Genomic DNA, 12,350 nt, shown 5'->3' on the forward strand with positions numbered 1-12,350 from the left:
AAATCCACTGCTTTTGATTCAACTCCGGCTTTTTCCGCGAGAAATCCAAACTTCTCTCCCAAAAAATCTGTCCAAACATTTGCAGAAATGTTTCCTTTGCACTACTCTATTTTGTTACCTCACTGAAAAGCTTTCTGGAAAGTGAAACAATAAAATAAAATTGCTATTACTGCACATACTAAAAGTGCACAGTATTCCTCCCCCATGAGGCCACTATGAGGTTTGCTATTAGTAAAATAACCACATAAGATTTTCTTTCCTTTATTCCCTCTTTTCTAATCAGTAAAGGTTGTACCTTTACTGCCTTTACAAGCATTCTTTATAATACCCTTCCCACCATCTGACTAGGATAAAAGGACTCAGATCTCCACTTTTATTTAATTGTGTCCAGCAAGGAGAGCTTTTGACTCCCAAAGGTTTACATCCTAAAATTCTTGTTGGCCTCTAAGGTTAGGATTGCCAGAGAAATACCTGGAGATTTCAGCGGTGGAGCCTGAGAAAGTTAGGGTTTGGGGATGTGAGGGACTTCAATGGGGTACCTTACAGTCCACCTTTCAAAGCAGCCATTTTTTTGCAGGTGAACCAATCTTTGTTGAGGAAGATCTTCAGTTACCACCTGGAGATTGAAACCCCATCTAAGGTGCTACTGGACTCAAATCCAACTGTTCCCTCACCAATGGCTCTTGTACCTGAGTTTCTCAGTTCTTCAGCACTGTATTGATAGAGGAGGTCATATGTGCCCCCCATTGACCCAGAAGTGTAGTAATGAGTCCCAAAGTCATCAAATATCCGGCTGTAGAGGGCATAGTTGTATTCCAGAGGCAGGCTGTTGAGGGCCTTTAAGAACACGCCAGAGAGCTGCAAGTCTGATGGCTTCACTGTGAAGTTTGACACCGCAACCACCTTGTAGATCCTAATAAACTTTGAATTCTGAAAGAGAAGATTAGAAGAAGGGCCATCATTCTTATATACCTTTTTCTCCCTTTCTTCCAAGGAGCTCAAATAGGCATACACGGTTCTCCCTAATTTTTATTCTCACAGTCCTGGGAGAAAGGTATGACCCTGGAAGAAAGGTACAGCTCCAAGGTCACCTAGCAAATTTTGTGGCTGGTTAAGGATTTGAACCCTTGTCTCTCAGTTCCTAGACTTGCTGCCCCAACTAGAGTGGGGGGAAGTCAAAAGGGCTTTTATTTATTTATTTATTTATTTATTTATTTATTTATTTATTTATTTATTTATTTATTTATTTATTCTACTTTTATACCGCCCTCCCCCGGAGCAGTGAGGGAGCAGTGTGCTTGCCATCTTCGGACACTTATCCAACCAGAGGAGGCAGATGCTCCAGTGGCTGCACTGGTGTCCCAATTGGATTCCAATGTGGGGGGTGGGGGTGGGCTGGGGCATTCTCGGGGCAGATACAACATTAGTTGGTTCCCATCTGGGATTTAAGCCTGGGAGTGTGGCACCCAGCCCTCAGACCTACGTTATCCTTTGTGTGGTGTAAGTCCTATAAGCCTATGAGGGCTTTCCAGTAGTGGGAGGGGGGTTGAGGTTATTACATTTTTTGCTCCACATGCCATCAGAAATCTCTCTTGAAGGAGGCAGGGCATGCCACAGCAGCACTGTGTCCCGCCACTGAGGGCTTTGGATGGGGCTGTTGGACGCTACACTACACTGAGTCACAAGATGAGAAAATGATGAGTTCTGTACGACCCAATATAATGGGGAAATGAACAAGAACATAGATGTCACAAGGTCACTTAATTACACACCATTTGCTGACCTCCATCTGAAAAGCATACACTGGCTTCTTTAAGGGAGAATTGGAAAGATCTTTCTGAGCACAGAAAATAGAACAAACAGTGCATGATAAGAACAAAAGAATTCTCTTCTTACAACTGACCAAAGTTACATCTAATCCGCCACTCTTTCCTCAGTAGTGGCCAGCCAGATGTGGCTTGTTTGCACTGTCACTCAGAAGTATATTGCTACTGAAAGCTTTATTTACCTAATATCAGTAAATAGACCTATCCCCCACAACTTTTTCTAATCCCATTTTAGAAGAAGAAGAAGAAGAAGAAGAAGAAGAAGAAGAAGAAGAAGAAGAAGAAGAAGAAGAAGAAGAAGAAGAAGAAGAAGAAGAAGAAGAAGAAGAAGAAGAAGAAGAAGAAGAAGAAGAAGAAGAAGAAGAAGAAGAAGAAGAAGAAAAAGAAGAAGAAGAAGAAGAAGAAGAAGAAGAAGAAGAAGAAGAAGAAGAAGAAGAAGAAGAAGAAGAAGAAGAAGAAGAAGAAGAAGAAGAAGAAGAAGAAGAAGAAGAAGAGTTTGGATTTATATCCCCCCTTTCTCTCCTGCAGGAGACTCAAAGCCAAAGGAAGTTATTTTTATTCATTTAAAATATTCATATCCACCATTCTGATTGATTCAGGATGAGTAACAAGAAATTAAAATAGTAAAAGCAAAGGAAGCTGTTAAAAATGGCAACAACCCACCAATATTTCAGCATTACAGATTTAAGGATCCACAAACCCAATAATGATTGGTTGGAAGTCTTTAGGAACAGCCCAGTTTTACATGCTGTCCTATAAAGTAGGAAGAATGGAATCTCATGTACACAGAGGCATAGCAAGGGGGAAAGCGCCCGGTGTACATTCTCTGCCCCCGCCATGCCCCGGAAATCCCCCGGAACACCCCCACAGGGGCGCTCGCCCAGTGCATCGCCCCTCATTCCCTTGGAGCTACACCTCTGCATGTACACCATCAGAAATCCATAACAGAGGAGCCACCGCGGAGAAAGCCCTGCTTCTAACCAAAGCTACTGGAATAGTTAAAGGAGATTAAAGCACTTTCAGCATTCTGTGATAATTAATTGTATCTGAAGCGTAAGCTTTTTCTCTTTACCAGTCTGTAGTTCCTTTCAATTGCAAATTGCAGTTATTCTGGCCAGAATTGTGAATTCTATTTACTTTCTGTAAACAAGAACCTCGCCCAAATTTTCTCCTGCTAAAATCTTTTCCTGCTTAAAATTCTTGCCTATTGTTCTGCCCCGACATAGCAAATATATTTTGTGTGGAAGAAAGAAGTTTATCTCTACAATGCATGTGGCTGGAACAATTATGCTAACATTTCTTCACTGGGGAAAAGGAATTTAGCCTTTAAAAAAAAAAAGAAAGAATGCCATTGCACACTTTAAATTTAAGAAAAAATATATTTATCCACCCCTCCCGCATCTTAAGCTTTTATGAACGTATCTAGGATGCAGATAAGCACCTTAAATGGAAAACAACAATGTTGCACTATGATTTGAAAAATCCTATAATGTAGAATGTGCTTTCCTAAATCTACCTTAATTACTTCAAAACACAGGCACGTAGTTTGTCATCAGTGATCTCAGCTCAGAATTTCACCCTCAGATCCTGAGAAGGGGGGTATGGTTCAGGGGTAAAGCACCTGCTTTACATGCTGAAGATCCCGAGGTCAGTTCCTGGCATCTCCAGTTAAAAAGATCAGATAGTAGCTTCATGTATTCAGGAGCAGCAGTGGTGTAGTGGTTAAGAGCAGGTGTACTCTAATCTGGAGGAACTGGGTTTGATTCCCTGCTCTGCTGTCTGAGCTGTGGAGGCTTATCTGGGGAATTCAGATTAGCCTGTGCACTCCCACATACGCCAGGAGAGAAAGGCAGGGTATAAATCCAAAATCTTCTTTTAGAAGTGGCCAGCAAGATACTTTTGGGAAGCTTACAAGTACCAAGGTGAAAGCCTTCTCAGGCTGTTTTTTGAACAGTGAAGTTCTATTTCAGCTAGTGGGCTTTTACACATGTGCAGTCTCCTTCGAATTGGTTTGATTCTTGGTTACACACAAATTCTCCCTTCTTTGGCAGTTACCCTGCTTTCAGATCAGAGGCTCTGAAAGTGCGAGTTTTTTCTCTCTTCACAGGGAAAGCGAAGGAGACCACCATGTATTAAGCTTTCTTCAATTTTTCTCGCTCCTCCCTCCCTTCTCCTGCCCACAGCGCAACAGTTGCTCCAACTCTATGGGCCATCATTTCAGAACAATCCAAGGGTTTTGTTTTTGTCTTCTTGTGCTGAAGGTCTGTTGCAGGAGGCATCGATCCTGTGAAATTGACATGAAGTTGGCATGGTCTAACAAAGGAAAACTAGACCAAAGCTGGCAACAACAACTACAAAAAAGGAGGCTGTGGGCAAAATGGCAGATCAGCTCACCTAAGGACAATCCCTGTGTAAACAAAAAAAAAAGCGGGAAAACTCCTCTACAGAGCAAACAACTGCAGGGTAAGTAGTGCATGCACAAATGATCAGTGTGTTGAACAGATGATGGAAAACTTATTCTCCATGAATCAGTCTTGTTCTTTTGCAGAACTATCCATCATACTTACTTGTGAGTTCTTGGGTGACTTGGTATTTGCCTTTGATGGTAGAAAGTGCCTTCAAGCCACAGTTGACTTATGGTGTCCCCACAGGGGTTCCAAGGCAAGAGATAATCAGAGGTGGTTTGCAATTGCCTATCTCTGCATCAAGGCCCTGGTATTCCCTGGAAGTTTCCCATCCAAATACTAGCCAGGGCTAGCCTGCTTAGCTTCCAAGATCAGATAAGATAGGGCTAGCCTTACCAGCTCCAAACCCTATTGCTGAACAGTTTCATTGGAGGATGCTGAGAAAAAAAAACATTTGGCATCTAATTCCCCTTTTGCCATCAAACATTTTTGTTTTACAAAATGTATATCCCACAAAGGCCATCAAGGCAGCTAACAAATTAAAAATTACACAATAAAATCACATTTTAAAACCATCTCCACCCCCCCCCCCACACACACACAAAGATAATTAAAATCAGGGTTAAAAAAAGAAAGACATAAGAATGTAGCAATTAAAACATTTGTCTGGAAGAAGGGATATGAATGCAGGACTCAAGTGGCCCATCCCAAATGAAGACATGAAACTGCCTTGTACTGCTGGAACTTTGCTCCATCCAGCTCAATACTGTTTACTGTGTAGGGGAAGCCCTCCAGGGTCTTGGGTAGTGAAAGGACTTTCCTAATGGCAGTCATCTGAGATCCTCTTAACTGGTCATGCCTTAGATTGCATTAAACCTGCAACCTTATTTATGTAAAGCAATGAGATACACCCTTCAGGGCACACTTTAGTTTCCAGAATTGATATTTTTCCTGATGCTGCATGGAACATTGGAACATAAGAACATAAGAACATAAGAACTAGCCTGCTGGATCAGACCAGAGTCCATCTAGTCCAGCACTCTGCTACTCGCAGTGGCCCACCAGGTGCCTTTGGGAGCTCACTGCAGGATGTGAAAGCAATGGCCTGCTGCTGCTGCTGCTGCTGCTGAGCACCAGGTCTGTTAAGGCATTTGCAACCTCAGATCAAGGAGGATCAAGATTGGTAGCCATAGATCGACTTCTCCTCCGTAAATCTGTCCAAGCCCCTTTTAAAGCTATCCAGGTTAGTGGCCCTCACCACCTCCTGTGGCAGCATATTCCAAACACCAATCACGTGTTTCCTTTTATTAGTCCTAATTCTTCTCCCCAGCATTTTCAATGTATGCCCCCTGGAACAAGGTAGCCTGTAACAGTCCAGAACTTTCTGTATAATTTGTTGCTTTTGTATGTACAAAAGGGCTTGGACACTTCCTCATCTGGTACGGACATTTTTTGTTCTTGGTACAGGTGCAGTTTCAGCTGACCTGTATCCTAGAATTTTAGGATGGTTTTATTTTTCCATTGTAATGGATACAATGCCCTGATCTGAGCTAGTCCAATCTCATCTGATCTAAGCAAGGTCAGTACTGGTTATTATTTGGATGGGAGACCACCATAGAAGTCCACTGTTGCTACACAGAGGCAGGCAATGGCAAAACATCTCTGTTTGTCTCTTGCCTTGAAAACCCTATGGGATCACCATAAGTCAGGTGTGCCTTGATGGCACTTTCCACCACTAGTTTTCCCAGCGGTATACAAAGAAGAGCTGCCATAAGTCAGAAGGTACCCCCCCTGACTTTGTTTGGGTTTTTTTTACTGTTTTGTTTCACCAAAAGTCTTTTTTCAAAAGGGAAATTAAGTCACATATGAAAAATAATGCATTTGTCCTTGAACATAATGGCTCCCTTTCGAGTTCTCAGTTAGCCTGGTTTTATGGATTGCAGGCTTCAGAATTTCCCACTTGGATGTAATGCAGATAATTCAGCACAGGAAAGCTTTTGTTTGTTTGTTTAGTTAGCTGGATAATAAAATGGAGCCATTTCAAGATCTGTCACTCTAGTCTGGAGTCAGGTGTTGCAGATGGAGAGTAAAAGACAAAACAAAGACAAAACAAACTAATCAACTCCACACAAACACAGGATGACTATAGACAATAAACAATCAAAGGGAACAAAGGCCAGACTACTTCTATTCAGATGCCCTCAGCTATTGACCTTGCTATCTTCATTGTTACTCACATGCTACACTTCATTATTACTCACTTGCCAGGCCACTCCCATTCAGATGCCCTCACCTATTGACCTTTACTCACAGGTATATATACTCCACTTGCTTTCCTTTCCTACTATCAGATCCTCTGAAGATACCAGCCACAGATGCAGGCGAAACGTCACGAGAGAATGCTGCTAGAACACGGCCATACAGCCTGGAAACCACACAGCACCCCAAAACAAAGTCAAATCTACCTTTTTGTAGGAGGCTTGGAGTGCCTCCTTGAAGGAATATGAAGATGTGGTCTTTACTCTTTTCTTTTTTGAAAACAGATATGGGATTCCAGAAGAACTTCTGCTGGAGCCAGAAGACGAACCATCTCGAGAGGAAGTGGAATGAAAGGGAATCAGATCACTGTAGAAATCAGATTCTACGTTATCTTCCTTATTCTCCACCTACAAGGAGGCAAAATGTTACTTTGATCGGCAAAATATATTCTATTAAAGGAAAAACTAATACCTTAAGCTGAAGACTATTTATTCTCCAGTTTCTTTTTTTAGCCCTTAGACATCAGCTCAAAAAAAAAAATCCTAAAGAAATGGAGCAGGGGCATTTGTACAAAAATGAATTTACAGAAACCTATGTGTTGGAAGTGAAGGACTTTACGCTGTCTCCTGCCTCAATGACAGAGGGGGTCTGATCAGTAAGGCAGATAGCTAGAGGGGGTCAAGACATTGGGCATCTTTTCTCTACTGCTCTGACACTATCCCTTTGATGTGTACATTACTAGTCTCAGGGAACTTCCTTCCTTCCTGCTTCTCTTCCACATACCGCCATTCATGCACAAACTCCTCCATCTTGCACCACGGGTACAGAGATGCAGACAGCATCCCTCACCATCCAGCTAGTTAGATTAGAATAGAGAACCATCGTTCCCCTTTTCTATCCGGAATGGAATTCACTAATAAAGACTCCTCTTATTAATTAGAAAATATGAATTGGCTCCGAGTTTGTTGTCTTTTGTTGCCAGCAAACACACGCATGCCTGGGTAAGCTCTGTGGTTTTGCTTCTGTGCACTCTGCTGTAATGGAAAAAGGTATCCCTTACCAGGGAGAATTACCAACATTCTCCACTTACAAGGAGGCAAAACATAACATTGAACTGCAAAATATATCCTTTTAAGGGGAGAACTAGTACCTTAAGCTGAATACTACTTATCCTCCAGTTTCTTTTTTTTAGCCCTTAGAAATATTGTTGATTGTTGAATAAAAATAATAATAAATGATAATTAAAAAAAGAAATCAGCCAAAGAAAATAAATCCTAAAGAATCAGAGCAAGAGAATTTATACAAACATGAGTTTACAGAAATCTATAGGCTGAGCACATATAATGAGCATGATACCTCACCCATCTAGCTTACTGTTTCTTTTACATTAAAACAGTAAAAATTCTGGGCCAAGAGAACTCAGTTTCAACCCAAGAAATTCTGAAGTCACAATAAATATGTGCCTTGTTTGTAGGCCCACCAGGGCAACTGGTCTCTGTGTGAAATGGGACGCTGGATTAGATGCACCACTGGTCTGATCCAGAAGGACTTTTCTTAAGCACATGCAAAAAATCTGTCTTGCAGAGCTAAAGTGAAAAGTTTATTTTTTGAAGAAGGAGATTTTAAAACACTGGCATTCTCTCTCCTCTTGGACTAGTCACAGCTTCTCGGAGCTCTCTCAGCCCCACCTACCTCACAGGGTGTTTGTTGTGAGGAGGGAAGGGCAAGGATATTGTAACCCCCTTTGAGTCTCCTTACAGGAGAGAAAAGGGGGATATAAATCCAAACTCCTCCTACTCCTCCTCCTCCTCCTCCTCCTTCTTCTCCTCCTCCTCCTCTTGCAAACAACAGTATTATGATAGACAATAGGAAAGAGTAGGAGATTGGCATTGCTATGGAGAAAGTGAATAAATGTCAAAAGGTGGCCATGCAGCAACCCAGGCCATAGGTCCTTCACTCCCAGCACAACAGTGCCTTTTACAAACTATGTCTCCACGTTGTCAAATACCCCTTTGCAAATAAGACAACTAGAAGTTTGCTTATTTTTTAAGAAGAAGAGGAGGAGTTTGGATTTATATCCCACCTTTCTCTCCTGTAAGGAGACTTAAGGTGGCTTACAAGGTCCTTTCCCTTCCTCTCCCCACAACAGACACCTTGTGAGGTAGGTGGGACTGAGAGACTTCCGAAGAACTGTGACTTGCACATGGTCACCCAGCAGGAATATAGGAGTGTGGAAACACATCTAATTCCCCAGATAAGCCTCTGCCACTCAGGTGGACAAGTGGGGAATCAAACTCGGTTCTCCAGATTAGCATCCACCTGCTCTTAACCACTACACCACACGGGCTCTTGGGGGGAAAAAGCTTACAGGATCCTACATCAATTGAAAATTCTACCAATTCCTGTGTGAGATGCTACAAGAGCAGAAAACTATCAATACTTTGTGAGGACTAGATATATATCACTCACCTTAAAAGCTCAATATTCTGCAAAGCTTGCCTATTTGCCAAGGGCTGGGATACAGTACGCAGTGGGGGCGAGGGCATTCGGGGTCTTTTCTTCGATTGGTTTTAATTTGAAATGTTTTGCCTGTGTTTTTGCAAGCTGCCTTGAGCACAGAAGCAATGGTGGGGGTTTAAAACATTTAAGATATAAATGGATGAATAAATAAAAGCACATTCATGCCTTTGCATCCGAGATTTGGAGTTCAATATCAGTTGGCCCTTACCTGAAAGCTGACAGCCTCCAGGTTTGCAGGAACACGAAATGTTTTCCTTGTATCATTGGTTTTGACCAGTCTGCACTGACCTGCGTTGAATGAATTCCCAAGGACTTCTCCCCGACTCTCTCCTGCAAGAAGATGAAATCTAGAGAAAGAAAAACATTTCAGGAAGACCGGGCAGCCACACAAAATATGAGCTCTGCAGCCAATCAAGGTTTTCCCCCCTGCAAGAATAATAGATAACTTTGCAGGGAAGAAATGTAAAGGGCAATGTTCTTGAACGCGTTTATCTAGAAGTGTGCCCTTTAGAAAAATTAATGGGACTTCTGAATAAATAACCTGGAGCACAAATCAGAACAGAAGTGAACAAGAAACTTGTTTACAAGAATGTGTCCTCTCATCTTTTTCCAAGCCTGTATCTGTTCTATCAAGCCACTTCTAGGCTTCATGGGTATTATGAATGTCTTCTATTTTGTATTATGTCCAGTGAATTAAAAAAGAACATTGGTCCTCTCCCATGGGGAGGGGCTGTGGCTAAATAAAAAAAGTCTCCTTCCCTGCAGCCTTTCCAGTGATATGCTGTACTGTTAAATGCCACTGCCCATGCCCCCTTCTCTTCCCCTTGGACCTGTGCTGCCTTTTTGGAGCTGGGCCTGTGAATATCTTGCACATAAAGAGAAGCAGCAAAGAATGAGTTACCCAAGGCCCATTAATTGTACACCGGCAATAGGCTCATATCGCCTATTGCACACAGCCCGGATGCGCCCGCAGTCTCTTTCATCTGAATTGTCCTCGCAGTCATTTTCCCCATTGCATTCCAAGCTGCGGCTGATGCAGCGACCTGTTGCAAAGAAACACCAGTGTATCAACAGGGTCATCCTCTCCCCAGCCACGGGAGTTACAGACCCTGTCATACCCTAATAAGAAGGGATTAATTAAGCATTGCATCATTTTGTAGGAGGAGGAAGTATCTTTAAAGTCTATCCCTTGTTCAAAACTGACATTCATTAAAAAGTATTCTCCAGCCTTTCCAGGCCAAAAATTCTGGGAGCTGCAAACATATCATATTAGAGTCATGTGACAGGAAGCTGGTGGGTCAAAGCTAAGATCTCACCATTGTCAAGGCCAGGACCATGGACAGCAGACCATGGATGTTGGGAACCATGGGTTGAAGATCAAGGATTTAAAATATTTGTAGCCCATATTTATACTGCTCTAACAGGGTCATCCTTACCCCCTTCAAAGTCTGTTGAAGTTAATGAGCTCAGAAGGGTGTAAACTCTACTTATGATGGCACTGTTTTAGTGACCTACCCAAAAAAGGCATTTATAAAACAATTAACAAATTCTTAAACATATTTATTTATTTCTCAATAAAGACCCAAACTGGCTTACAACATTCTGTGAGAACTCTAAACCCTACCTCACAGTTGGCAACAAAAAATGTGGAAAACTATTGGATTGACAACACCTAAAATATGGGGTAAGTGCTAAATGCAGAAAATATCATAATCACCTAGACTACTTTATATTCCCTCTTGCTCTTCCTAGCCAAGAAGGTTAACAGTATCTAATTTTTAAACAATCAGTGTTACATCATTTTGACTCTTAGCAGAAGGAAATTAAGAAGAGGAAGAAGAAGAGTTTGGATTTATAACCCCCCTTTCTCTCCTGTAGGAGACTCAAAGGGGCTTACAATCTCCTTGTCCTTCCCCCTCACAACAAACACCCTGTGAGGTGGGTGGGGCTGAGAGAGCTCCAAAGAACTGTGACTAGCCCAAGGTCACCCAGCTGGCGTGTGTGGGAGTGTACAGACTAATCTGAATTCCCCAGATAAGCCTCCACAGCTCAGGCGGCAGAGCGGAGAATCAAACCCGGTTCCTCCAGATTAGATACACGAGCTCTTAACCTCCTACGCCACTGCTGCTCCTAACAAGAACTTACCAAGACAAGCAAGAACTTACCATTTTCACAGTGGAACTTATTCTCACAGTTTACTTCTTCTATGTTGCAAACTTTGGTTGGGTAGCACCTCCGGGCATCTACCAGCTGTTCATTACAAGGCTGTCCTCCAAACTGAGAGGGCCGGATCAGGGTCCTGACACGAAACTGAGAGGCAAAACAAGGTCTGAATTGGATTCAAAGGAGAGAATTTCCTCCAAGAAGTTGGGGAAAAAAGCACTCGGGATGGTGTCTACCACTAGTTTTTTATATAAAACTGGATGATATTTTCTTTTCCTTGTTCTTTTGGTTAAAAAATACTGCATAATATTTAGCATTTATATAGCATGGCTTGGATCCAGACCAGCTTTTTCATGAGCATAAAGATTTCTACCTGCACAGTGCAACTGTCCTTCCTTGCCCCTGCCATGGCAGCTCAAAATGCTCCCCAAAACCTGTTCGGGGGGGGGGGGGTCCCCTGGATCCAAGCCTGAATATATGCAACCAGTGCAAAACTAAAAAATTATTTATTTGTTTTTTAATTTCAATTTATATCCTGCCTTCCCACCAAACTGAGGCTCAGAGCAGCTAAGAATAGAAGATACCTTTTGATTTACAATAAAAACACAATAAGAATAACTTTAAAAATGCAGGTGAAACGTCAGGAGAGAATGCTGCTAGAACACGGCCATACAGCCCGGAAACCACACAGCGCCCCAGTGATTCCGGCCGTGAAAGCCTTCGACAATACATAACTTTAAAAACATTGCAAATAAATATAAACCCACGTTTGCCTTGAACATATGCAATGGCCTAGCCCTAGTCCTATTTACCACTGCTTTAATTTTCTACCTACTGCCTCTCCAGTGCATTTTTGCACCTACCTGTTTTTTAACACATGGGTCACATTCTGACCAGGGACCGAAGTCTCCAAGCTCACAATTGATAGGACACGTCTGTTGATTGCAGGGCCTGGATTCTTGCATTGTACAAAGTTGGTCACAGAAGTTTTTCCTAAAGTAGTCATCCCTCACAATTTGCCTAGAAGACAAGAATTATGGCCCTGAGCGCTTGTCATGAGAACTGAAGGGATTTTCAACAGGGGAGCCTTCTAGCTCAGAGGGACAAGTGACATGGATTAACGTGGAATTGGGTTGCCAACTTCCAAATGGTAACTGGAAATCTCCTGAGATTCCAA

The 12,350-nt window shown here is 42.3% G+C and overlaps 1 protein-coding gene across 1 annotated transcript in view; it reads right to left on the reverse strand.

The window, feature by feature from the left end:
• The window catches only part of LOC125436859 (complement component C6-like), a 36,565-nt gene that overhangs the window by 23,292 nt on the left and 923 nt on the right, over window positions 1-12,350 (reverse strand). Inside the window, exons 2-7 of the mRNA XM_048504196.1 lie at window positions 12,037-12,193; window positions 11,176-11,320; window positions 9,912-10,053; window positions 9,219-9,357; window positions 6,697-6,897; window positions 690-930 (exon numbers count right to left, since the gene is read on the reverse strand). Coding sequence (XP_048360153.1) covers window positions 690-930; window positions 6,697-6,897; window positions 9,219-9,357; window positions 9,912-10,053; window positions 11,176-11,320; window positions 12,037-12,193 — 1,025 coding nt within the window. The remainder of the gene's footprint in view (window positions 1-689; window positions 931-6,696; window positions 6,898-9,218; window positions 9,358-9,911; window positions 10,054-11,175; window positions 11,321-12,036; window positions 12,194-12,350) is intronic.

This window comes from Sphaerodactylus townsendi, linkage group LG07 (assembly GCF_021028975.2).
Source record: "Sphaerodactylus townsendi isolate TG3544 linkage group LG07, MPM_Stown_v2.3, whole genome shotgun sequence".
NCBI classification, from domain to species: domain Eukaryota; kingdom Metazoa; phylum Chordata; class Lepidosauria; order Squamata; family Sphaerodactylidae; genus Sphaerodactylus; species Sphaerodactylus townsendi.